General features: G+C 38.9%; 2 protein-coding genes across 2 annotated transcripts in view; both read right to left on the bottom strand.

The window, feature by feature from the left end:
- The window catches only part of LOC132709882 (vomeronasal type-2 receptor 26-like), a 32,463-nt gene extending 31,627 nt beyond the window's left edge, over positions 1–836 (bottom strand). The window contains exon 1 of the mRNA XM_087892332.1: positions 546–836. Within this exon, the coding sequence (XP_087748458.1) occupies positions 546–836 (291 nt within the window). The remainder of the gene's footprint in view (positions 1–545) is intronic.
- Positions 837–6,441: 5,605 nt separating this feature from the next.
- On the bottom strand, positions 6,442–23,272 carry LOC117658074 (vomeronasal type-2 receptor 26-like). The gene is made up of 4 exons (XM_087892330.1): positions 22,484–23,272; positions 9,806–10,033; positions 8,486–8,612; positions 6,442–7,340 (listed from the first exon to the last, which is right to left on the bottom strand). The coding sequence occupies exons 1-4, from the start codon at positions 23,270–23,272 to the stop codon at positions 6,442–6,444; spliced, it is 2,043 nt and encodes a 680-aa protein (XP_087748456.1).
- Positions 23,273–27,937: the final 4,665 nt, after the last annotated feature.

Raw genomic sequence — 27,937 nt, 5'->3', positions numbered from 1 at the left:
CGGAGGACCCCGGATCTGGGCACCTTCCGCTGCGCTCTAAAGACCTTTTTATTTCACCAGGCGGGCCTGGCCAACTTTCTCCCTCTTTTTAAACAATTTTAATAATTTTAATATTTTTTAATATTTTTAATACTCAAAGTTTAAATTTGTTTTAAATTGATTGGGGTTTTAATTTGTCTGGGCCAAACTATTTAATTTGATTTTATTTCTGCTTTTTAAATTTTGTATATATGTATTTTATTGTTGGCTGTTCACCGCCTGAGTCCTTTGGGAGTAGGGCAGTATATAAATCAAATAAAAGTAAAGTAAAGTAAAGGAACGCTGTTACCTTCCTGCCTTCCCAAAGGTGATCTCTATTTTTCTACTTGCATTTTTTATGGGCTTTCAAACTGCTAGGTTGGCAGAAGCTGGGACAAGTAATGGGAGCTTACCCCGTTACGCGGCACTTGGGATTCGAACCGCTGAACAATATTAGGCAACCCTCTCAAATATGATTAATTTCTAAACAAATGACTTGGTTAATTAATCCCCATATCTACACCAACCTGAGGTATCTTGTAGAAATCTATAATTCCTGCAATTTGGGAAGAAGTATCAGACCCAAGTCCTCCAAGAATGGCCATGAGATTTTTAGGAATGCCATATTCATAGTTGGGAAGAAATCTGTTTGATTTGAAAAGCAGGTCCAGAGTGGTCCGATAAGTCATTCTTGGATCATAGAAACTGTCTGAGATGTGGAGACCAAGTGTGACATTGGATAGGATTTGTGGATCCCGGTTGATCTCCTCAATAGCAAATTCTAAGGAAAGGACATGCTGGTAGAATTTTGTGATCATACTAAAAATAAATAAAGTCTACAGTCAATGAATTGATTCATATAAAATGATACTTTTTGGCTGTGACTAGAACTGGAATTGAAAGGTCAAACTTTTTTTGGTGCTAATATTTCAGAATTACGCAGCTTGACATAGCACTAAATTGCAAATATGTTTGGGAAAGTCGCCATTGTATTATTCGTTCCGTTATATCTGAAAATTTACTCTTAAAGACATACAATTTTATAGAGTGTTAGGCTGTAAGGCAAAATCATGTGTATATTGCCCCGTTTCCCCAGAATGGAATTTAATTTTTCCTTGAATATAATTTTTCTTTCAGCTTTGCTCAGTCCTGACATAGGTCTGAATAAACAGACTAAATATTCTTGTTTTTTTTAAGTCTCTCAATGGAAGTTAATTTAATATTGCAGTTTGGTGCTATTTTTTTTTACATCTATTTCTCAACTTACATAAAAAATGTTTTGCTTAAACGAAATGTATTGCATCATTTTTATTTTGTAGTACAGGATCGCCAGGGTTGAAAACTTTCATTTCCAATTTCTCTCTATCATATCATCATAATATATGATACATATCCATCATCATATCATCTCCCTATCTATAGTTTCTCCATAATTCGGCTAATCTTTAGAAATTCTAAAGCAGATCCATGTTTTATTGTATGTAGAGAAGACAAAGATGCAATTTTTTGTTTTGTCTATTTATGATAAGTGGAGTCAAATTCTGCAAAGACAATTGAAATAAGGTTGTACTTTTAGTGGTGAAGAAGAATTTACAGAAAGACTCGGCCTCTAGCAAAATGCAGTCTTCTAGGAGGTACCTCAAGAACCTTCCTATGGGTATATGCTTATGGAAAAAAGACAGAAAGTAAGACCCTTAGATCTCATCTAAGTAAATTTGAAAAGATAGAATAGTTCAGTATAAACGACTCCAGATTGCTAAATGCACTTTCTATATCTTTGTGATCTGAAGTGAAATCTTGAACAATGTCTTCATAAGCTTGTTAATCATTAGCAATGCTAAAAATGATTTTTAATTTGTTCCTCACAGTTTCATGGAGAACAGCCTTTTCCCTTGGTATATAGAATATAGAAACAGAGTTGGAAGGGACCTTGGAGGTCTTCTAGTCCAACCCCCTGTTTAGGCAAGAAACCCTACACCATTTCAGACAAATGATTATCCAATCTCTTCTTTAAAAATTTCCAGTGTTGGAGCATTCACAACTTCTGGAAGCAAGTTGTTCCACTGATTAATTGTTCTCACTGTCAGGACATTTCTCCTTAGTTCTAAATTGCTTCTCTCCTTGATTAGTTTCCTGCCCTACCCTCAGGTGCTTTGGAGAATAGCTTGACTCCCACTTCTTTGTGGCAACCCCTGAGATATTGGAATACTGCTATCATGTCTCCCCTTGTCCTTCTTTTCTTCAAACTAAGTCCTTCTTTTCTTCAAACTACCTGTCAGCGTCCTAGCACTGACATATATAAGGAGAGGAGAAGCTTGAACTTTTGCCTACTTAATTCCTTTGAATATTCTGTCTCCACGGAGATGGGAGGAGGGAAACATTCCTGTGATCTGACGGAGGAGGGATGAGTAAAGTGGCTTGGAAGATAGCCAATGAGACGCAGAGAATTGGGGATCGGAAAGGGAGGGATTGGGGGACAAAGGTCAGTACTGACCGCGAAAGAGCCAGAAAATTTCCTTAAAGATCGGCAGTTTGGAAATTCCTTTATTTTGAGATAGCATCGAAACCTGACACTACCATCAAAAACCGAAGAGCAGTCAAGATCCTCATATTTTTTGTTAGACCAGAAACAAGAAATGTGATGTGCAAAAGTCAACAAGGGCCAAAATTCTCATTAGATGAGGATAGATATTTGCTTACTTTGTCATCTCAAATATCCTGTGTGATGGGTATTCATCAAACCAATGTTCATTGGAAATAAATATAATCTGAGAAACCATCCCTCCAATTAAGAGATCACCTGGCTGGTACCATTCATGCAGAACGGGAAAAGGTTCAGCAACCGAGCAATTCAGCGTATCCATTTTGATCACAGGAAACATCAGAAGGAAGAACATGTCTTCAGTACGAAGGCTACAAGTTGAGACAATCAGCCAGATTTTTAAAAATGGACCAGTCCATGTGCACCTCTTGAGAGAAATGAATTTAACTTGAACTTAAAGTTCAACAGGAGAATAAAGAAATGTTTCGGTACAGACAGCAGTCTTTCCTGATTAATAGTAACAAAAGATGGCAGAATCATGAAACTAAATAGAATTTTTTAGAATAACAGACTTGGGAGGGACCTTGGAGGTCTTCTAGTCCAAACCCTTGCTTAGGCAGGAAACCTTACATCACTTCAGACAAATGGTTATCCAACATCTTCTTAAAAACTTCCAGTGTTGGAGCATTCACAACTTCTAGTGCTCCAACAATAGCATTGTTTCTCTCTTCTTACTATCAAGATTCCCATACAAAGGTTGAGATTTTATCTTATCTCACACTTACTTTCTGTTTTTCAATTATTATTTTTTTGCATAGCCTTCACCGATTTGAGCAGGTCAAGAAATGATAACGATTGGCTCGATTCTCAGAAGATTAAATTATCCATTCTACTTTTTTTTATCCACAATGAAAACAACAGTGATTTTCCCATGGGAAAGATTATTTTAATTGATTTTAAAATGCTTGTTTCAAATTCATCTTGTCGATGAATTTCTAACTTTCCAAAAACAACACTCTAATCACCTTCTTGCTGTTTATTCCCCCAAAGTTCTAAATCTTTAAATACATACTTAAAATTTATTTCATTGAGGACTGAAGGAAACTCACCCACTGAATGCTATCAAACATGCTGTCCCAAAGGTTTTTAATATTCAAAAAGCAGTAAAAAATTATTCTAAAATTACTAATGAAACTTCCCCCCATCAACTACTTTAGAATTCAAGGCAGTATTTAATTTCCTTAATCACTTTCCCTTTTGATTTATAACATCATTTGTTCTATTTTTAAACATGTTGGTCATGACCATTAGGCAGGCCTAAATGATGGCTCTAACTCTTAGAATACCAGAGTTGGAAGGGACCTTGGAGGTCTTCTAGTCCAACCCCCTGCCCAGACAGGAAACCCTACACCACTTCAGACAAATGGCTATCTAACATCTTCTTAAAAACTTCCAGTGTTGGAGCATTCCACTGACTAATTGTTCTCACTGTCAGGAAATTTCTCCTTAGTTCTAAGTTGCTTCTCTCCTTGATTAGTTTCCACCCATTGCTTCTTCTCCTACCCTCAGGTGCTTTGGAGAATAGTTTGACTCCCTCTTCTTTGTGGCAGCCCCTGAGATATTGAAACACTGCTATCATGTCTCCCCTAGTCCTTCTTTTCATTAAACTAGACATACCCAGTTCCTGCAACCGTTCTTCATATGTTTTAGCCTCCAGTCCCCTAATCCTTTTTGTTGCTCTTCTCTGCACTCTTTCTAGAGTCTCAACATCATTTTTACATCGTGGTGACCAAAACTGGATGCAGTATTCCAAGTGTGGCCTTACCAAAGCCTTATAAAGTGGCCATAACACTTCACGTGATCTTGATTCTATCCGTTTATGCAGCCTAGAACTGTGTTGGCTTTTTTGGCAGCTGCAGCACATGGTTGGCTCATATTTAAATGGTTGTCCACTAGGACTCCAAGATCCTTCTCAGTTACTACTAGCTCTTCTTGAGTCAAGTTCATCCCTTGTCAAGTGCTTGCAACACTCTAGATTTTTCTTCTCTCACTTTAACTCAGATTCTTCATAAACCATTGGGAGAGCTTACATGTATGAGACAGTGGTGGGTTTCAACATTTTTTACTACCGATTCTGTGGGTATGGCTTGGTGGGTGTGGCATGGCTTGGTGGGCATGGCAGGGGTAGGATACTGCAAAATCCCCATTCCCTCCCAATCAGATGGGACTTGTGAGGCAGAGAATAGATGGGGGCGGGGCCAGTCAGAATTTTTACTACCCGTTCTCTGAACTACTCAAAATTTCCTCTACCGGTTCTCCAGAACTGGTCAGAACCTGTTGAAACCCACCTCTGGTCCACAGCATATGCTTGAGTGCTGGTTTCTTTATTGTTGATATTGGATCCTAAAAGGCAAAATCAACATACCACTTCAGTGTTGGGTTTATCGATTTTAAGGATGGTTGCTGCATGTGTTGTGATGTCGTTGTTCTTCTTTACTATATTTAACCATAGTCCCAGTTTTTTTACAGAAATTGCCAGGTTTTTAATTCACGCATTGGTGCGACATAAGACTCTGTCTATCAGAAGAGTCTGTTTACCAGCCATGTCTGTGAGAAGTGTCTGCATTTTATTCTCTTCAAGGAAGTAAAATATTGCATCTGTGTGGGTTTCTTCTTTCCCTTATCTTGCATCTCTAGGTACAAATGCTTAATGGTTAGCTTGGGGTGCTTGGCCAACTCATCATGACCAAATTGCCATGGCCAACTCATCATGACCAAATTGCCATGGCCAACTCATCATGGGACAATTCAATGCTGTGTTAATTGTTTCATTTGGTTACTTTCATTATTGGTGACCACATTTTCATTGAAGTTATTGCAACTCTTGTATTTCTGGATGGAATTTCTTTACTTTATTATCATTGGCTACAGTTCCATTGAAATTCATTTAACTTTTGTATTTGTTGAATTGTCCTGTGGTGTTGTGTCCCATAGGGAGTTGGTCATGGCAAATTGTCCCATTCTGGCTTGGAGATGGGAGACTATAAACAAACAAACTGTCACATAGTCTGATTGTATATCTATATCTATCGATCTATCTATTCCATCCCATCCCATCCCATCCTATTCTATTTAATATTTGTATCAATCATGCATCCATCCATCCATCCATCCATCTATCCCATTCTATTATATTCTATTCTATTCTACTTAATATTTGTATCAATTATCTATCTATCTATCTATCTATCTATCTATCTATCTATCTATCTATCTATCTATCTATTCCATTCCATTCCATTCCATTCCATTCCATTCCACTCCACTCCACTCCACTCCACTCCACTCCACTCCACTCCATTCTATTTAGTATTTGTATCAATCATCTATCTATCTATCTATCTATCTATCTATCTATCTATCTATCTATCTATCTATCTATTTACCTGCCTACTTACTTACATACCTACCTATCTGACCATATGTCATACATACATGCACCTGCATGTAGTCAATATATTAAATCTCCTAAAAGCAACCAACCAAGGAAACCTAATCCCAAAGTCTTGTTCACTTGGGTTGTTGGAAAAGAGAAAGGGTTGGTTAAAGATTCTTGGGAAATGACTGAAAATGCAGGACCATGAGCACTTCTTCTGGAATGGGTCATCATAATAAGTATTAATAATAATTCTCCTTAAGGTCTCCTTTGGTAGAAATCAAAATTATGTTTCCTGTAGATTGCAAATTCAATTCTTTTTCTCAGTAACTTTTCATAGTGAGAAAAATCACACACATAACATAACAAATCTTAATAACAATAATAATCCTCCATAAATCTTCCTTTGACAGAAATTAAATAGTGAGAAAACTCACATGATGTATTAAGTCCTCTTTATTAGTTGCTCTCTCTGGTTTAGCTCAGGCTTAAAAACAATGATGTAGCATTTTGGCAAAAATATGCATCCCAGTAATGCAGCACTGGAGGCCAAGATGGAGAAGACCTCCACAGCTACCATGGCTTTGCCTTTTGTGCTCAGATAGGCTGGAAAGAAGGAGATCCACACACTGCAGAAGGCCAACATGCTGAAGGTGATGAACTTGGCTTCATTAAAGCTGTCGGGTAATTTACGGGCAAGAAAAGCCACAATAAAGCTGGCAATGGCCAAGATACCCATGTAGCCCAAGACACAGTAGAAGAAGAAAGCTGACCCCTCATTGCATTGTAAAATCATTTTTTGGAGCTCTGAATGCATGTCCAACTCAGGGAATGGGGGAGATGTCGACAACCAAAGAATACAGATACATACCTGGAAGAGAGAGCATGAAAGGACAATAGAAAAAGCCAATCTTTTCCCCACCCACTTCCTCATCTGAGATCCTGGTTTTGTGGCCATGAAAGCCACAACCACAGTGATGGTTTTGGCCAGTACACTAGAAATGGCCACTGAGAAAGTGATGCCAAAAGTTGGTTGTCGGAGAAGGCAGGTCACCTTGCCAGGTTGGCTGAGGAAGAGCAAAGAGGAGAGAAAACAGAGCAGAAGAGAGACAAGGAGGTTGTAGGTGAGGGACCGATTGTTGGCTTTGACAATAGGAGTATCCCTGTACTTAATAAAAGTTCCAAGTACCCAAGAAGTCAAGAAGAAGAAACAAAGAGCAGCTGAGGCTAAACCAATTCCTAAGGTTTCTTCAAAGGTTAGAAACACCACCGGTTTCAGGATACATCCTTTCTTTTCTTTATTTGGATAATGATCTTCTGAACATTCAAAACAGTCATCCATATCTGAAAGGAAAATCAAGGAATTTGTCATCTATCCATTCCAAATATTTGAAAATATTCATCTGATGGGTGCCAACTGTTATGGCTTCAACTGGTAATTAGTATGGTCATTTTTCTATGAAATTGCAGTTTTTTCTCTCCTCTGTTGTATCATTTAGGATTTGAGTGCAAAATAGTACAATGGAAAACACAAATTTTCTTTGAAATCAATGTACTACATTTGGATTTTTTCCATTTTTCCAAACCATATAAAAAAAACCTATGATGATGAATATCAGAGAAGCAGAAATACTGACTCCGAGTGCAAATCAATATAATTCAGTTAAATTTTCAATTTGATTCAATTAAAATGTGAGTAAGCTAAGGAAACAAAAAAGGATTGATCCAACAAGCAAAAAGAATTATCTACTTTTACTTTCAAGAAAATGAAATCCCTGTTCTCTATACTTTATTCTGCTCTTTAGTGTTTTTTTATGGTTCTACAAATACCTACTCTATGTCCCTTTGAGTATATCTAATTTATTGACAAATCTTACTTTGTTTGCTGAAGCTCTTTTGCTTTCTCTTACTTGTGGTAAAGAAGGCCAGAAAATGGCAGATCAAATGGAAAAAATGTTTTCATTCATTCATGGATTCATTCATGGATTCATTCATTCATTTATGGATTCATTCATTCATTCATGGAATCATTCATTTGTTCATTCATTCATTCATTCACCCTGACCTGAGGCAATCAAAAGGTTGTTTCTTAACTTTTATTTGTAAAAGCTGTCATTTTTTATTTAAATTTGAACTAATGGTTGTCTTTGAAAAATATAGATTAGAAATCATACTTTATAGGGGCCAACAAAAATAAAAAGATAAAGAAGTTATTGAATTATTGAATTAATTAATTAGAATTTGTCAAACAAAAATGAGAACAAGAATAAAAGAAAAAAAAATACAATGACAGGGATGATAAGCAGGTTAGTGCACTTATGCACGCCTCCTCTACTGACTACTTAAGTATGAAGTAAGGTCCACGGAAGTCAATTTGTGACTGAAATGAATATTCACCCTTAAAGTTACTAATTATATTCATCGTAAAATAGTTTAAGGCGTTTTACTTAAATCTGTCTAATGAAAACTTGATGGATTGTCTCACCTACCCTTTTGATTTGAAATCTTCCCTTCTGGACATGAAACACAGTTGTAGCAACAGAATTGTTTCCCTTCCAACCCTTTCTTCCAGTATCCAGGGGAGCAATGGTCATTACACTGAGAAATTGGGAGAACCTGGTCATAAACATAAAAGTCTTGTAAAGGGAGATTTTAAAACAGTTACTAATTCTAGGCAACTTAGAACTAAGGAGAAATTTTCTGACAGTTAGAATAATTAATCAGTGGAACAACTTGCCTCTAGAAGTTGTGAATGTTCCAACACTGGAAGTTTTAAAGAAGAGATTGGATAACCATTTGTCTGAAGTGGTGTAGAGTTTCCTGCCTAAGCAGGGGGTTGGACTAGAAGACCTCCAAGGTCCCTCCCAACTCTGTTATTCTATTCTGTTCTGTTCCATTCTGTTCCATTCCGTTCCATTCCGTTCCGTTCCGTTCTGTTCTGTTCTACTCTACTCTACTCTACTCTACTCTACTCTACTCTACTGTACTCTACTCTACTCTATTCTTTGGAAAATAGGTTGATCCCCCCGCCTTCTTTGTGGCAGCCCTCAAATTGAGTTTCCAAATTGCTACAGGATTTTATTAAATGGGATTTTTACTATAAAGATGTTGAAATTACATGGTTGTGTAACAGGAGCTCCTTGCAAAAGGGCAGGGTGAGTAGTTACTTTTGTGTGATGACATCCATACCAGGGGTGAAATGCTCCTGGTTTGGACTGGATCGCCCGATCCGGTAGCAATGGAGGCAGGTGGTTCGGAGAACCGGTAGCAAAAATCCCTGACACCCCCCCCCCCGCATTGCCCAGCTGAGCCGCACAATCATCAGAGGCTTTTTTTAAATTTATTTTTAAAAGCATTTTTCCTACAATCTCTTTGGCTGAAAAAATACTCTTAAAAGTAAAAAAAAAAAAAAGCCTCTGATGATCACACGGCTCAGCTGGAATCATCAGAGGCTTTTAAAAGTGTTTTTTTCTACAACCTCTTCAGCTGAAGAGGTTATAGAAAAAATGTTTTTAAAAGGAAAAAAAACCTCTGCCAATCAGGCAAGTCATCTGGGATCGTCAGAGGCTTAAAAAAAAAAAAAAAGTAAGAAAGCCTCTGCTGATCAGTCAAGTCAGCTGGGATCGTCAGAGGCTTTAAAAGCATTTTTTTACAACCTCTTCAGCCAAAGAGGTTGTAGAAAAAATGGTTTTAAAAGTTTTTTTTTTTAAAGTTGGCCACGCCCACTCAGTCATATTACCCACCCACCCACCAAGTCACACCCACAGAACCAGTAGTAACAAATTTTACATTTCACCATTGATATATACCTGGTTAAAAGCTGGGTGCCAGACAATCCCATCTTCATCAATGAATAATTCTTTCCCTTTTGGAGCACTGGGATCTAAGTCTCCAACTCTAACTTTCTGAAAGGATCTGTTGGGAAACGTGATCAGGTTGATGATGTCGAATCCACCTGTTGCTTCCCCTTTCTCATTCAGGAACACTCTCTCCCCAGCTGAATTGTTAAAAGAAATGCCTTGAAGAAATGGATGGAGCTACTTGAAAGGGAATGAAAGACAAAGAGAGTTGGAAAGGGAGAATAATGGAGAAAGACCATGATATTCAAACTTCAGTCATGCATTCTTCCCATTCCTGTAATAATGTTCAAATTTAGTATATTGAGAAAATTGATAATCTATATTGCATGGAAATGTACAGGTCTATTATTAATTTGATATCATTTTAAGGAAATATAGAAAATAAAACCAAATGAAAACAGATTGTTTTGAATATGATTTCTGTTTACTGCTCAAATTGGTCAAGTCTAGAAACCATACATTGTCTTCTCCTCCATTTTTCTTCTTCATCGTTAGCTTTTGGGAGCCTGGTACCTGACAAATTTCTTTTAGTCAGATTTTAGAGATTCAAGCATTCTTTGGTAGGTAGATTTAAGGGAAGAGGAGGAGGGAGGGAGGAAGAGAGGGGAGGGGGATAGTATACTCAGGTTCTCAATCCTGAAATATTTGAGAATAGGTTATATGAACATAGACCTTATGGTAAACTCTTGGGGGTTTAACATAAGTCTCAAAACCAACACCTCTTCCTGAAAATAATTTGGCTAGATCAGCAAAGAATGACTGTCACAAAAACTAACAACCCCTGTCTAACAACCAAGTCTTTACTAAATTACAAAAATCCAATGAAGAGAAATGTTTACATTTTAGAAATGTGTATTGGACAGGGGAAAAAAAATTACATCCTCATCTGGTGGGATGTTCATATTTTTCCAGTATTTAGCATATGTAATCCTTGCTGCCGTCAATATGTGTAACATTAAATATGTGGACGCTTTATCATAATCCTCTGATAGTATACCTAAAAGGCATGTTTCTGGTTTAAACTCAATATTTTGTTCAGTTATCGTTTCCAGCCAGTTATGTATGTTCTCCCAATATTTTCTTGCTTTATCGCATGTCCACCACATGTGGTAATAGGTGCCTGGGGCCTGGTTGTAATTAGAAAAAATTGGGACTGTGCTGAAATGGACAGACTAACTTTAAATATTAAAGACAAAGAAGATTCAGAATACTATCGGACATGGAATAAATGGATAGAATGAATGGATAGAGAAAAGAAGTAGAAATTAGAGAAAGTAAGATTATGAATGTTAATATTATAAGTATTGAAAATAAAGAAGAGGGAGTCAAACTATTCTCCAAAGCACCTCAGGGTAGAACAAGAAGCAATTTCCTGACAGTTAGAACAATGAATAAGTGGAACAATTTGCCTCCAGAAGTTGTGAAATTTTTAAGATGTTGGATAACCATTTGTCCAAAGTGGTGTAGGGTTTCCTGCCTGGGCAGGGGGTTGGACTAGAAGACCTCCAAGGTCCCTTCCAACTCTCTTATTCTGTTCTGTTCTGTTCTGTTCTGTTCTATTCTATTCTATTCTATTCTATTCTATTCTATATAACTATAAACATAGTAATTGATAAAAATGTAAATAAGCTAATGCAAGAGGAAACCTAGTTTAAACTTTTTGGTTATATTATTATTACTGTTATTATATTATTACTATTGCTATTTAGTTTGTGTGCTAAAGATTTACTACCAACTCTCGTTGGTTGTGTTCTATTTGTAAATGATACTCTGACAATGCACCAGTTTCCAGAAATGTTTATGAATGAAAATTTACAAAAATAGAAATAAAACAAAAGACTGCCTTGAGAAGCATTGTCACTGAATTCTTTTTACAACCAGGCTAAATAAATTTACACAAGACAGGATCAATCTAGATAGAGATAAAATGGTTATTTGTGAAATTAATTTATGAAATTGACTAGACTGAAATTTGCAAAGACAAGGGTTTTTTTTAATCCACTTTTGTTCTATAATTTATGATCAGCTGTTACATTAATACATTTGTTTCTCAGTATCTGCACTGATCTATGGCTACAAGCCAGTGGAAACAAGTCATATTAAACTATGGAGGAGAAGTATTTACTGGAACAAAAAATAGGTGTCGGCAAGGAGACATTACCTGCCAAGGTTGCAGATCTGGAATTTCAAACTTTTTAATTACTCTATGTTGGGATTTTGATCTTACTGCCTCATGCAAAGAATGTGCCACTGCATAAACAGCATTGTAGATGCTGTAGCTTTGGCCAGTCATCTGCAACTCAAACAGAGGCGCAGGCAGATTCTCCAAATTCTCTTCTCCACTACAAGTTTGATTGGATATGGAGGGTGATTCTTCATTGGAATGTGAGCAGTCAAACAATTGTTGCCAAACCTCTTGAAGAAATCCATCCTTGTGGGTTGAAGGTTTGATGACTTGAAGAAACTCCGTGAAGCCTTGAACTTCTCTTGAATGAAATGTAAAGGAAAGAGCCCCATGGAACAACTGGACATCCCAAGCCCTTTGAAGTCCTGTCAGCATCAATTGGATACATCAGGATCCAAACCTTCCTAAAAGATGCACTCTCTTTGTTTTCAGGATCACGTAGAAACACCACACTTCTGAGCCACAGAATCGTGAAGGAATCGCCATAGACAAGAAAAGTGTTGACTTTCTGATCTGTCAGTTGATTAGAAATAACTGAGATCACCTCCAGAAATTCTGAAATTTCTTCTAATTGGGCTCTCTGCGGAACCTTTTGTGTGAAAGCCAAGCAGATCCCGTTTTGAGAAAGCAACGGGTGCAGTTTCTGCAAGAAATGTTCTCCCTTATTCTTATCGAAAGTGAAGACTCCAATCCACTTCCATCCAAAATGGAGAAGAAGCTGTATAACTCCATTGTATTGATGTTCCTCTTTTGGGACCATGCAATAAAGGGAAGATAACTTAGTAGCCTGGAACGCCTCTTGGGCAAAGGAGCCATAGGTCAACTACATAGGAAATTTAGTCATTATTCATTATGACAATGAAGGGAAACTGAATGAATTCCAAAAGTGAATTATAATACTTATTACAAAAGAAGACAATTTTCTGTCTTACTCTCCTGTCCAAATTACCTGTGGAATCTTGAAGACTTTTATAGTTTCTGCCATATAGGCAGAAGTATCGGACACAAGTGCTCCAATGATGGCCATGAGAGTCTTCTGGCTATCACATTTGTAGTTAGGGACAAATTCCTGAGATTTGAAAAGCAGGTCCAGAGTGGTGCGGTAGGTCATCCTTGGTTTGTAGTAACTGTCATAGATGTGGAACCCGAGAGTGACGTTAGGTAAGATCTGGGAATCCTCATTGATCTCCTTCACAGCAAAGGCCAAGGCAAGGGCGTGCTGGTAGAATTTGGTGACTACACTGCCAATAGGTTAAAGATCCCCATTGAAGAAGTAATTTTAAAGTTCTTATAATATGGCATCATTTCTAAATGAATAACAAACATTTCTGTTTCTGATGGAAGTAGGAAGATGAGAATTATGAAATGAGTTTCCATGTATTTCCATGATTTGCAACTAATGGACATAAACTGTTTCAACTTCTACCTCAGAATGACGCTATAGAGCAATGCACACCAGAACAACTAGACACAAGAACATTTTTTCCTGAACGCCATCACTCTGCTAAATGAATATTTCCCTCAACACTGTCAAACTATTCAATAAGGCTGCACTACTATTAATCTTCTCATCATTCCTATCACCCATCTCCTCCCACTTAGGACTGTGTGACTGTAACCTTGTTGCTTGTATCCTTATGATTTATATTGATTGTTTCCTAGTATGATAGACTATAACTATCATTAAATGTTGTACCTTATGATTCATGATGAATGTATCTTTTCTTTTCTTTTTCTTTTTTTTAATTTGATTTATATGCCGCCCTTCTCCGGAGACTCAGGACGGCTTACAATGCATTAAGCAATAGCCTTCATACTTTTGTATATTTATACAAAGTCAACTTATTGCCCCCACAATCTGGGTCCTCATTTTACCTACCTTAGAAAGGATGGAAGGCTGAGTCAACCTTGAGCCTGGTGAGATTTGAACTTGCAGTAATTGCAGGCAGCTGGTGTTAATAACACTGTTAACTGCTTTAGTCTGCTACGCCACCAGGACTCTCCCTAAAACCCAGAACTTTTATGTACACTGAGAGCATATGCACCAAAGACAAATTCCTTTTTGTGTCCAATCACACTTGGCCAATAAAGAATTCTATTCTATTCTAATAGGTATTATGACCAAAAATAGTTCCCTTTTCAAGACACATTTTATTAATGTAGCACAAACTAAAATTATAAACAGACTAAGCAAGTATCATGGATTTCCTGTGTGTAAGTTTTGTACAGAGTGAAAATGCAGAGTAATAAATACCCTGAATATATGTTGAAGAACATATATTTTATGAATAGGGAAAAAAAAGAATCATATATTTGATGAGAAAAGCCTCAACCTAATTAAAACGAAAATGATTTTTTCTCCAACAACTGGATACATTTGTCAGAATGGTCAAACAATTGGCAACTCCAAATCTCAACCAACAAATGCTCTGTCTTACACATTGGCAGCAAATATCAGAACACCAAATACAAGTTGGGCAGATACGACCTCATAGACAACCCTCATTCTGTCAAGGAACTTGGAGTACTTATCTCAAATGATCTAAGCACCAGAGCTCACTGAAACAGCATTGCCAAAAAGGCATTAAGAGTTGTTAACCTAATCTTGTGAAGCTTCTTCTCTGGTAATATTATACTGCAAACTAGGGCATACAAAACCTTTGCTAGACCAATTCTTGAATACAGCTTGTCTGCCTGGAATCCGCACTGTATATTGGACATTAATACAATTGAGCGAGTCCAGAGGTATTTCACAAGAAGAGTACTCCACTCATCTGCTCACAATAGAATACCTTAGGCCACCAGGCTTAAAATTTTGGGCTTGGACAACCCAGAACTATGCTGCCTATGGTCTGACCTTAGCATAGTACACAAAATTATCTGCTACAACGTCCTCCCTGTCAATGACTACTTCAGCTTTAACTGCAATAATACACAAGCAAACAGTAGATACAAACTCAAGGTAAACCACTCCAAACTCAATTGCAGAAAATACGACTTCAGCAACAGAGTGGTCAATGCCTGGAATGCACTACCTGTTATTGACTCTGTCGTTAGATCCTCAAACCCCCATAACTTTAACCTTAAATTTTCTACTGTGGACCTCACCCCATTCCTAAGAGGTCTGTAAGGGGCATGCATAAGCACACCAGCCTGTCCTACTATCCCCATTTATTCGTACCTATTTGCTGTGTTCATATCATGTTTATACATATATCTGTTATCTCGTACATGTTTGACAAATTACATAAACAAACAAACAAACAAACAAACATTCAAAAGACAAAGAAGGTTTTGATTACATGCCAAACCTACATTTATGCTCAAACAGTTTTTATTCATACAAACAATTCCTGGCAGTTTGGCTAAGATTAGAAAATGCACGGGAAAAGATCCTTACACTGGTAAGTCATAAGGTTTTAGAGAAGGATGGTCGTTAAATTCAATTTCATAAAAGTGGTAAAAAATTTGAGAGACCATGCCACCAATGATGAGGTCACCAGGCTGGAACCACTCATGTGGAACAGGGAAAGCTTCACTTGCAGGGCATTTCAGAGTAGCTACTCTGTGCACCGACAATATCAGAAGGAGCAACATTGTCGCTTTATTGTTAAGGAGAAAATATTTGGGTCTGTCATTCAAAGAGAAGTTCTGGCAGATAAAAGAGGAGGGAAAGAACTGGTGGAAATGAATCTCACAAAGCCATCATTACCCTTTACTGCCTCCATGTGGCTCTAGTAATATTTAAATGTATTGTTTTTTCATTTCCTATTCCCTTCTGCACAGAACGTTTGATGTTTCCACCTTTGAGAATAATAAAGTGATTTCAGTAATTCATAAGTGTCATAATTACCTCTGAAATATTGGCAACGTGGCAATTTTTATTTGTATATCTGATTTTGTATTTCTTCATGGCTTAGGCCCAGGATATCTGTTGGACCTCCTGCAACCAGCATCGACTTCCCATCGCCTGGTGCGTTCCCACAGAGAGGGCCTATTCAGGGTACCGTCAGCTAGACAATGTGGGCTGGCAACCCGCCAGAGTAGAGCCTTCTCTGTGGCCGCGCCCACCCTTTGGAATCAACTTCCCGTGGGTCTTCGGCTGGCCCCCGACCTTCGTACCTTCCGCCGTGAGCTTAAGACCTGGCTGTTTAAACGCCCTAGCCAGGACTAATGGGGTCTACTGTTTTAAATTGGTTTTTAGTTTGATTTAGTCTGATTTAGTCTGATTTAATTTGTATTTATTATTATTATTATTATTATTATTATTATTATTATTATTATTATTATTATTGGGATTGTTTCATTGATGTGAGCCGCCCTGACTCCTTCGGAGAGAGAGCAGCATATAAATCCAATAAATTAATAATAATAATAATAATAATAATAATAATAATAATAATAATAATAATAATAATAATAAACATCTGTCTTTCTTTTGGACGACCCAATAAGTGACTGAAGTTTAATCTGTTTTGAAAATGCAGGGAAGATATGGACTTTGGTGAGAATGCTTTTAAATGGATAAAACAAATTTACAGCTCACAAAGGCCAAAGGTAATTGGAAATGGAAAATTATTAAAAAGATGATTAGGGGACTGGAGGCTAAAATATATTTATTTATTTATTTATTTATTTATTTATTTTATTTATTAATTAATAAATAAAATAAATAAACTAAAAAGATGATTAGGGGACTGGAGGCTAAAACATATGAAGAATGGTTGCAGGAACTGGGTATGTCTAGTTCAGTGATGACTAACCTTTTCCAGATCGAGTCCCCAAAGTGCAAGTTTCTGCCCACCTGCACATGCGCAACCAGCCCCCCCACATGTGTCCCACCTCCACGCATGTGCACACCAGTGGTGAAATCTAAAATTTATTACTACCGGTTCTGTGGGCGTGGCTTGAGGGAGGGTAATGTGACTGGGTGGGCATGGCCAATTTTTTTTTTTTTTACTTTTAAAACCATTTTTTCTACAACCTCTTCGGCGAAGAGGTTGTAAAAAAATGCTTTCAAAAGGCTCTAACGATCCCAGCTGAGTTGCCTGATCATCAGAGGCTTTTTTTTCTTTTAAATGCCTCTGACGATCAGGCAACTCAGCTTGGATCGTCAGAGGCATTTAAAAGAAAAAAAAGCCTCTGATGATCAGGCAATTCAGCTGGGATTGTCAGACATCTTCTTGGATCGTCGGCTTGAATGTCAGCTTGGATCGTCAAACTCATCTTGACGATCAGGCAGCTCAGCCTCTGACGATCCAAGCTGAGTTGCCTGATCATCAGAGGCTTTTTTTCTTTTAAATGCCTCTGATGATCCCAGCTGAGTTATCTGATTGGCAGAGGCATTTTTAAAAAGCCTCTGCCGATCAGGCAACTCAGCTTGGATCGTTAGAGGCATTTAAAACAAAAAAAGCCTCTGATGATCGCGCGGCTCAGCTGGGCATGGGGAGGGGGCAGAGATTTTTGCTACCGGTTCTCCGAACTACACGCCTCCATTGCTACTGGATTGGGCAATCCGGTCCGAAATGGAGCATTTCACCCCTGGTGTACACAGTCCCCCCACACGCACCCCATGCTTGTGCACGTGCCCCCTCCACATGCCCCATCCCCCATGCATGCACAGCAAAGACCCGAAGAACAGCCGGCGGGTGTCATAGATCCACGGCAAAGCTGAACTAGGGTGACGGCTCGCATGCCCACCGAGAGGGCAATGCATGCCACCTCTGGCACACATGCCATAGGTTCACCATCACAGATCTAGTTCAATGAAAAGAAGGACTAGAGGAGACATGATAGCAGTCTTCCAATATCTCAGGGACTGCCACAAAAAAGAGGGAGTCAAGCTATTCTCCAAAGCACCTGAGGACAGGACAAGAAGCAATGGGTGGAAACTAATCAAGGAGAGAAGCAACTTAGAACTAAGGAGAAATTTCCTGACAGTTAGAACAATTAACCAGTGGAACAACTTGCCACCAGAAGTTGTGAATGCTCCAACACTAGAAGTTTTTAAGAAGATGTTGGATAACCATTTGTCTGAAGTGGTGTAGGGTTTCCTGCCTAAGCAGGGGGTTGGACTAGAAGACCTCCAAGGCCCCTTCCAACTCTGCTTCTATATACTATATATGAAGGGAAAAGGCTGTTCTCCCTCTGTAAAGACCAAAAGCTTTTCGTACACTAGCCAGTTTTAAAATTAACAACCATACGACAATTATGTTTACAAAAATATGAGAATAAAAACCAAATTGAAACTATTGGAGAAGTTTGGTTTAATATTAAGAAAAAAGTAAAACATGTAGGCATTACTATGTCTAATATGAATTGTATGTTATTTAAGACATGGAATGAAATAAAAATAAAATATATTAAGATAGGAAGAATTACATTTCTCAGTGTAGGGAAAAATATCTGGTACAAAAAAAAATGAATTTATTGCCTTGGAGAATGTTTTTGTTTCAAACGATATATATTTTTACTGCCTCTCTAAGCACAGTTAAGCGGTATATAAGTCTAAATGCCATTGCTATTTTGACTATGATGTGCCATTTCATCAATGCAGAATTAAATGCAAATTTAGGGTAAAATGCAGAGGTGGGTTTCAGCAGGTTCTGACCAGTTCTGGAGAACTGGTAATGGAAATTTTGAGTAGTTTGGAGAACCAGTAATAAAAATTCTGACTGGCCCCTCTGCCATCTATTCTCTGCCTCCCAAGTCCCAGCTGATCAGGAGGAAATGGGGATTTTGCAGTAACCTTCCCCTGGATTGGGGAGAAAATGGGGATTTTACAATATCCTTCCCCTGGAGTGGGGTGGGAATGGAGATTTTACAGTATTCTTCCCCTACCACGCCCACCAAGCCATGCCATGCCATGCCATGCCCACCAAGCCACACCCACAGAACCTGTAGTAAAAAAAAAAATTGAAACCCACCACTGGTAAAATGTAAAGTCCTCCAACCTGCAAAGGGTCTGAGGAGGATTGGGTTTGCCTCATTTAAAATTTATTTTGGAGTACCTGAAAATGCCCTTACGGGTCACAGCCCAAGGACCATTTTATAGGGAAGAAATCGCAGGTTAAGAAAAATAGTTAACCTATCAAGAACATGGAGAATATAGCAATAGCACTTAGACTTATATACCGCTTCACAGTGCTTTTACAGCCCTCTCTAAGCAGTTTACAGAGTTAGCCATTTGCCCACAACAATCTGGGTCCTTATTTTACTGACCTTGGAAGAATAGAAGGTTGAGTCAACCTTGAGCAACTTTTGGCATTCAGCACAGTCAGCTGTGATGACCCGGGGCAAGGCACGGAGGCAACACAGCCAGCTGATAGTTCAAACTCCCCTTTATTGCCCCAACTTTCCCCCAAACGCTCCCACATTTATGGAACATCCCGGAGCAAAATGCTGACATACACACACCTCCAGCAGCCTCTGGCTGCAGGTAGTCCAGCAAAATGCCATTACCACAACAGCTTCAAGACAAGAAGTTCAGAGAGGCAACGGAACAAGCCTGACTAGGTGGCTCAGTGGCTAAGACACTGTGCTTGTCGATCAGAAAGATCAGCAGTTCGGCGGTTCGAATCCCTAGTACAGGTCTCCTGCGTGAGCAGGGGGTTGGACTAGATGACCTCCAAGGTCCCTTCCAACTATGTTACTGCTAAGACAACAATAAGGCAAGGAGTCCAACGAGGCAAAGGAACGAGGAAGCAATAAGGCAACAAGTACAACAAACTTCAGGCATCAGCAATGGCACATGAAACTCCATGAATTCACCCTCTCCATGGTGTCTCCTTAAGTCTCAGTCCCCAGGTGTATCTTTTGAAGAGGGGCAGGGCGCTCTGCTCCTGAGTTGTTGAGTCAACTCAGCCTGCGCTGTTCCTGCCTCCTCTCCACTCTCCATGCTTGGGGATCAGGAGGGGGTAGTCCTTGCTTGTCACCTGAGCTTTGTTGCTCCTCATCTCTACTGCCTCCCCTCTCTTCTCCCCTCTCTCAGTCGTCCTGTCCCTCTTCTTCCCTGCTGTCAAGGGTCCCAGGCCTGAGGGACCCGGGGCTGGCTCATCCTTCTCCTCTCTGTGTTCCTCTGGAGCCAACGAGGCCACACCCTTGACCTCCATCGGCCCCAGCTTTGGCTCATCCTCCTCCATGGAGACAGGCTCCGACAGGGCCATGACAGTCAGCATGCTGCAATACTGCAATTTAACCACTGCTTCACCAGAGCTCTTAAATTGAAATTAAGAAGACAAGAACAACTAAGAAAGCAGGGTCAATTTGGGAGTAAAGCCACATCTTGGAGGTGATTGGCCCCTCCCATAGGAAACAAAAGAGGAATGAATGGGGAGTGGGCTTTTGCAGGAAACAATTTGTTCGTTCGTTCGTTTCAAGAGTGGAAAGTTCTGTTCATGACCATAAGAGACTCTTTGCCAAGTTTTGCCTTGCCCTGCGTTTGGAAACTATCTGGCAGCTTTCCAAGCAAGATAAGGACTGTGTTGATAAATATTCCTCTGAAAGACTGTTTGCCAAGCCTTGCTGACTGTAAATGAAAGGAATTCACAGTTGTGTAAATAAAAGGGGTTTTGAAGGGACCAAGACTTCATGCTTTTTAAGGTATTCTTGGTCAGAACAGGTTGTCCCAAAGGCGTTTTTTTTCCAAAAGGCAACTGAACTTTGTTTTTTCCTTGAAGAAGTTTTGCTTCTCATCCAAGAAGCTTCTTCAACTCTGATTGAATGGTGGTGGTGGTGGTGGGTTGATTAAATGGAATGATCTGACCTATTCAGTCAGAGGTGAAGAAGCTTCATGGATGAGACGTGAAACATCTTCCTCAATGAAAAAACAATGTCCAGTTGCCTTTTGAAAAAGCACCTTTGAGATAACCATGAGCTGGATGACTGAGAATCTCCATAGGTAATTGGCTCAGAAAGAACTATCAATAACTGAGATATGCAACTCACTTTTATTTTATTAATTAATGATGACAGGAACTTTAAAGCACCAAAGTCTCTTGGTAGTTGATCATAAGTCTTCAAACCAGTATCCCTTCTTGAAAATAATTGGATTATACCAGCAAAGGACAACTGTCATAAAACTAATTCCCTAGTCTAGCAACCAAGTAATTTAATTTAATTTAATTTAATTTAATTTAATTTAATTTAATTTAATTTAATTTAATTTAATTTAATTTAATTATTTAATTTATCGAATTTCTATGCCGCCCAACTCCCAAGGGACTCTGGATGGCTTACAGCAAAAAATAATACAACAAAGAACATAGGAAAATTATTAAAAAACATTTTAAAAACATTAAAAACCCATGCACACCATTCATGACCAGATCTCTCAAGATTGCAACAGCGAGATCAATGGCCCCAGGCCTCCCGGAAAAGCCAGATCTTCACCACTTTCCGGAAGGCCAATAGGGTAGGGGTAGTCCGGATCTCAGGAGGTAACTGGTTCCAGAGAGCTGGGGTAGCCACAGAGAAGGCCCTCCCCCATGGGCCTGCCAGCCGGCATTGTTTAGCTGACGGGACCCGGAGGAGACCAACTCTGTGGGATCTTACCGGTTGCTGGGAGCCTATGCGGTAGAAGGCGGTCTCAAAGATAGCCTGGCCCTGAGCCATGTAGGGCCTTAAAGGTAATAACCAACACCTTGAATTGCGCCCGGAGACCAATAGGAAGCCAGTGCAGCTCGCGGAGAATTGGTGTAATATGGGTGTATCTAGGTGCACCCACCACAGCTTGCGCAGCTGCATTCTGGACCAACTGTAGTCTCTGAACACTCTTCAAGGGTAGCCTAAATTACAAAAGTTATTAAGATATGTGTTTTCATTTCTGAAAAGTGTTGGTCAGAAAAATAAAGATTGCCTTCAGATACATTATCATTCAGTTCTTCTTGAAACAAGACTGAATAATTCTACAAGACAGGACAATTCTACATAGAGATAAAATGGTTATTTTGTGGAATAAAGAATAATAAACTCAAATACTTTGGCCACCTAATGAGAAGGAAGGACTCACTAGAGAAGAGCCTAAAGCTGGGAAAGATTGAGGGCAAAAGAAGAAGGAGACGACAGAGAATGAGGTGGCTGGATGGAGTCACTGAAGCAGTCGTTCTGAAATTAAATGGACTCCAGAGGATGGTAGAGGAGAGGAAGGCCTGAAGGAACATTGTCCATGGGGTCATGATAGGTCAGACATGACTTCGCAACTAACAAAAAAAGAATAATAATGAATAAATGTCATTGACTAGATTGAAATTTGTAAAGGCATGGTTTTTTTCCCCATCCTCTTTTATTATATAACTTAGAATTAGCTGCTACATTAATAGTTTTCTTTCCTCATTATCTGTATTGATCTGTGCCAGAGACCAGGATAAACAAGCCATATTAGATGGTGGATAAGAAATACTATTCACTGAAATAAAAGATAGGGTAAGGCCTGAAGACATTACCTGCCAAGGCTGCAGATCTGGATATTCAAACTTGTTGATCGCTCTGTGTTGGGATCTTGATCTCGCTGCTGCATGCAGAGAATGTGCCACTGCATAAACAGCATTGTAGATACTGTAGCTTTGGCCAGTCATCTGCAACTCAAACAGAAGAGAAGGCAGATTTTCTAAACTCTCTTCTCCACTACATGTTTGATTGGATATGGAGGATGGTTCTTCTTTGGAAAGTGAGCAGTCAAACAATTGCTGCCAAACCTCTTGAAGAAATCCATCCTTGTGGGTTGAAGGTTTGATGACTTGAAGAAATTCTTTGAAGCCTTGAACTTCTCTTGAATGAAATGTAAAGGAAAGAGCCCCATGGTACAACTGGACATCCCAGGCTCTTTGAAATCCTGTCAGTATGAAATCAGTTGGGAACATCAGGATCCAAACCTTTCTATATGATGCAATCTCGTTGTTTTCAGGATCACGTAGAAACACAACAGTTCTGAGCCACAGAATCGTGAAGGATTCACCATAGACAAGAAAAACATTGGCTTTCTGATCTACCAGTTTATTAGAAATAATGGAGATTAGATCAAAGAGTGCTGAAAGTTCTTGAAATGGGGCTTGTTGTGGAACCTTTTGTGTGAAAGCCAAGCAGATCCTGTTTTGAGAAAGCAACGGGTGCAGTTTCTGCAAGAAACGTTCTCCCTTATTCTTATCAAAAGTGAAGACTCCAATCCACGTCCATCCAAAATGAAGAAGAAGCTGTATAGCTCCATTGTATTGATGCTCCTCTTTTGGGACCATGCAATAAAGGGAAGATAACTCAGTAGTTTTAAAGTCTTCTTGGGCAAATGAGCCATAGGTCAACTACAAACAAAAAAGGAGAATCCCTATTCATGACAATGAAGGGAAAAATATGGAGACCGAATGAACTCTAACATTGAACTCTAATGTTGATTCCTAAAGAAAACAAGTTTCACTCTTACCCCTCCACCCAAATTACCTGTGGAATCTTGAAGACATTTATACTTTCTGCCATATAGGATGTAGTATCAGACACAAGCGCTCCAATGATGGCCATGAGATTCTTCTGGTCATCACATTTGTAGTTAGGAAAAAATCCCTGAGATTTGAAAAGCAGGTCCAGAGTGGTGCGGTAGGTCATCCTTGGGTTGTAGTAACTGTCGTAGATGTGGAACCCAAGAGTGATGTTAGGTAAGATCTGGGAGTCTTCATTGATCTCCTTCACAGCAAAGGCCAAGGCAAGGACGTCCTGGTAGAATTTCGTTATTATTCTGTCAATAAGTTAAATCCCCCCCATTGAAGAAATCATTTTAAAATTCTTACAACATGACATCATATTTAAATGTATAACAAAGACTTCTCTCTCTCTGATGAGAGAGAAGTAGGAAGATGATAACTACAAAAATATTAATTTGCTGTAATAATTTCTACAGAGTGTTCCCAATGTATTTCCATGAGTTGCAATAAATAAACAAAGACAATAGTAACTTTGATTCCAAGCTACCATATTTGTTTTTTATCAGCTTAGCACAAAACAGAATAGGAAGAGATGAAGCAAATATCAGTCATTTACTGTCTGCCCATTTTCAAAGGGATGATAATACAGTCCTTTTTTTGGAAAAAAAAAGTACCTTCAGCTCCTTAAATGTTCCACAAAATTTCAATATGTTTTTTTTGAATGACATTTAGGATACAAATGAAAAAAAAAAAACATACATCTGATGAGAAAGACTTTTAAGTTAATACAAAAAAAATATGTAGCAGCTGCCAAAAAAGCCAACACAGTTCTAAGCTGCATAAACAGAGGGATAGAATCAAAGTCACGTGAAGTGTTAATATCACTTTATAATCCCTTGGTAAGGCCACACTTGGAATACTGCATCCACTTTTGGTCGCCATGATGTAAAAAAAATGTTGAGACTCTAGAAAGAGTGCAGAGAAGAGCAACAAAGATGATTAGGGGATAGGAGGGTAAAACATATGAAGAACGGTTGCAGGAACCCTGTATGTCTAGTTTAATGAAAAGAAGGACTAGGGGAGACATGTTAGCAATGTTCTAATATCTCAGGGGCTGACACAAAGAAGAGGGAGTTAAGTTATTCTCCAAAGAACTTGAGGGTAGTACAAGAAGCAAAAGGTGGGAACTAATCAAAGAGGGAAGCAACTTAGAACTAAGGAGAAATTTCCTCACACTGAGAACAATTAATCAGTAGAACAACTTGCCTCCAGAAGTTGTGAATGCTCCAACACTGGATGTTTTTAAGAAGATGTTGGATAACCATTTGTCTGAAGTGATGTAGGGTTTCCTGCCTAAACAGGGGGTTGGATTAGAAAACCTCCAAGGTCCCTTCCAACTCTGTTTTTCTATATTTCTATATTTCTTTTCTTACAACCATTCAAAAGAGAAGGAAGATTTTAATTAGATACAAAAATTACATTCATGCTCAGTTTTTACTAATATTAGCACATTCACTGGATCTGGGTAAATTTAGGGAACATGTGGGAGGGGGGGAGTCCTTACATTGGAAACGGATAAGGATTTAGAGAAGGATGTTCTTTAAATTCAATGTCATAAAAGTTGTAAAAAATTTGAGACACCATCCCACCAATGACGAGGTCACCAAACTGGAACCACTCATGTGGAACAGGGAAAGCTTCACTTGAAGGGCATCTCAGCATAACGACTTTGTGCACCAAGAACATCAGAAGGAACAACATTTTCACATTATTGTTACACGACAATATCTCAGTCAATCATTAAAAGAGAAGTTCTGGCACGTAAGACAGGAAGGAGAGAATTTGTCAAAGTGAAGTTCAGAGAATCAACGTTACCCCTTCCTGCCTCTGTCTGGCTCTTGAAATGCTTAGAGGGATTGTTTTTCGATTCCAATTCCTGTGTTTGCTACTTTTCCCTTTTAGAATAATATAGTAATTTCAATAATTCACAAGGGACATTTTTACCGTTGAAACATTGGCATCCTAGCAATTTTCCTTTCTACATCAGATCAACAGCTTTCTCTCCTTTGGGTGACCTAACAAGGGATTGCTACTTAATTTGTTTTGGGAATAGTTGGAAAAGGAGAATTGGGAAGATGTTTTTCAAGGTAAGACATATTACATGATGTACTAGTTTCTTTTTATGAGTTGTTCCCTGTGATTTAGGTCAGACCTGAAAATAATGATGTAATATTTAGGCAAAAATATGCATCCCAGTAATGCAGCACTGGAGGCCAAGATGGAGAAGACCTCCACAGCTACCATGGCTTTGCCTTTTGTGCTCAGATAGGCTGGAAAGAAGGAGAACCAAATACTGCAAAAGGCCAACATGGTGAAACCACCTTTGAGACAACTGATTAAAGTGCAATTTAGTTTTTAACCTTGAGTCCTTGATGCTTTCTGAAATAGGTTATTTGGACTTTTCATTACCTAACTAGGTAATAACATCATTGCAAACCTTTGAAAACCATTCGTTTTCCATGGTTTCCATAGGCACAGCATAAGTCATGAATGACAAGAGCCTTGCACCATCTTATCAATGGTTTCAAATTTGTTGTTATGAGTAGATGTAGAAGAGGGTGGAGGCTCCACATCCATTTGCACCACTCAGGTGACCCTGATGACACAGATAAACCTCAGGTGACCTTAACGACCTATTAAAAAAATGCAAATAACCAGTTTTCTGCAAGAAGTATAAATCCTTCCATTCCCCACCATCCAGTCAGAGCTGAAGAAGCTTCTTGGATGAGAAGTGAAACATCTTCAAAGAAAACCAGAAAATCCAGTTGCCTCTTGAAAAAAGCACCTTTGTGATGTCCATTATCTGCTCCGTACAATGTCTCAAGTTTCTTTTTCTCTTTCCTTTACTTTTTCCAAATCTAATTTGTCCTTGATCATCTATTAACTGTGATATTATCCTTGAGTTCCTTTCTTTTTTCAGTTTATATGCTAGCCATCTGCCTGGTTTATTAGCATCTTCAAAATATTTCTGTTTAGCATTCCTGATTTTTTGTGCTAGCTCTTCGTTCTCTTCTTTTTCGCTTCTTTTTCTTCCTTCCTATTTCCTTTACTAAAGGAAAACATACGTAGTCCTTGACTTGCCACCATTTCTTTAGTGACCATTCAACATTACAATAACACTGAAAAAAAATGACCTACTACAACTGATCCCCGTGCTTACAACCATGGCGGCATCCCCATAGTCATGTGATCGAACTTTAATTGCTTGGCAACTGACATGTACTTGTAACAGTTGCAGAATCCCAGAGCATTACATTTCGCCAGTTGTGACTGTAAAAAGAATCACAAGACACCCCCTTCTCTTTGTTTCCATGCCCCTAGAGAAGGCAAAGAAAAACCAAGCATAGAAGGTAAAGCAATCCCTGCCTTCCAGCCAGAATGGCCTCAAGTAATCCCAATTAGAAGACTGAGACAGACGGAATTGACAGGATTAAGGATTAGGTCAGACAACACAAAGCCACACAGAATTTACATTCCCCACCTTTCCCCAAGGCTAGCCTTGACCAGTGGTGAAATCCAATTTTTTTTACTCCCGGTTCTAGGGGCATGTCTTGGTGGGAGTGGTGTGGCTTGGTGGGCGTGGCTTGGTGGGTGTGGCAAGGGAAGGATACTGCAAAATCTCCATTCCCACCCCACTCTGGGTCCAGCCAGAGGTGGTATTTGCCAGTTCTCCAAACTACTCAAAATTTCCGCTACCGGTTCTCTGAAGTGCTCAAAATTTCCGCTACCGGTTCTCCAGAACCTGTCAGAACCTGCTGGTTTTCACCCCTGGCCTTGACCCTGATCACCACCCAGGAAACCAGACTTGCAGGTTATTGAGTACAGTTCAATGTATTTGCTATCATTCCCTACACTTAATGACTTCTACAGAAATATATGACTGTGTCAAGTTGCAGATTATTCCTCTGCAAGAACAGCGTCCTTGTTGTGCTATCTCTGGAGATAGTAAAACTCCAGTGGTGGGTTTCACATTATGTTACTACTGGTTCACCCCCCTGCACACATGATTAGTTTGTGCCCCCGCGCGCACCCAGTTTGCGCACTCACCTGACTTCCACCCATGCGCCCAGCCTCAAAAATGTACCTAAAGAGAATGGCATAGAGTCAGGGTGGGTGGGCAGCCCCACCTGCAATTTTCGCTACCAGTTCGGGTGAACTGGTCTGAACTGGCTGAATGCCACCTCTGTAAATTCATATTTTGCCTATTCATGTTTTGCTTTCGTTCTTGTGGCTTTGGTTATCAAATATCAAGTCACATAATTATAGTATTTTAAAAATGAGGGGAAAAGTAAAAAACAAGGGAATTACTATCAGGTTAGTATATGTGTAAATATTTAATTAGAAATATGTTTAATAAATAATTATTTGGAAATACTTGCCACCTCTTTTTAAATATATATTTTGATATGGTCAAAAATTGATCTAAGA

The sequence above is a fragment of the Pantherophis guttatus genome, chromosome 4 (assembly GCF_059756535.1).
Source record: "Pantherophis guttatus breed Tessera chromosome 4, ASM5975653v1, whole genome shotgun sequence".
In the NCBI taxonomy this organism is placed as follows: domain Eukaryota; kingdom Metazoa; phylum Chordata; class Lepidosauria; order Squamata; family Colubridae; genus Pantherophis; species Pantherophis guttatus.
Note: the sequence above shows the minus strand (reverse complement) of the source record. Positions and strands in the feature narration are given on the sequence as shown.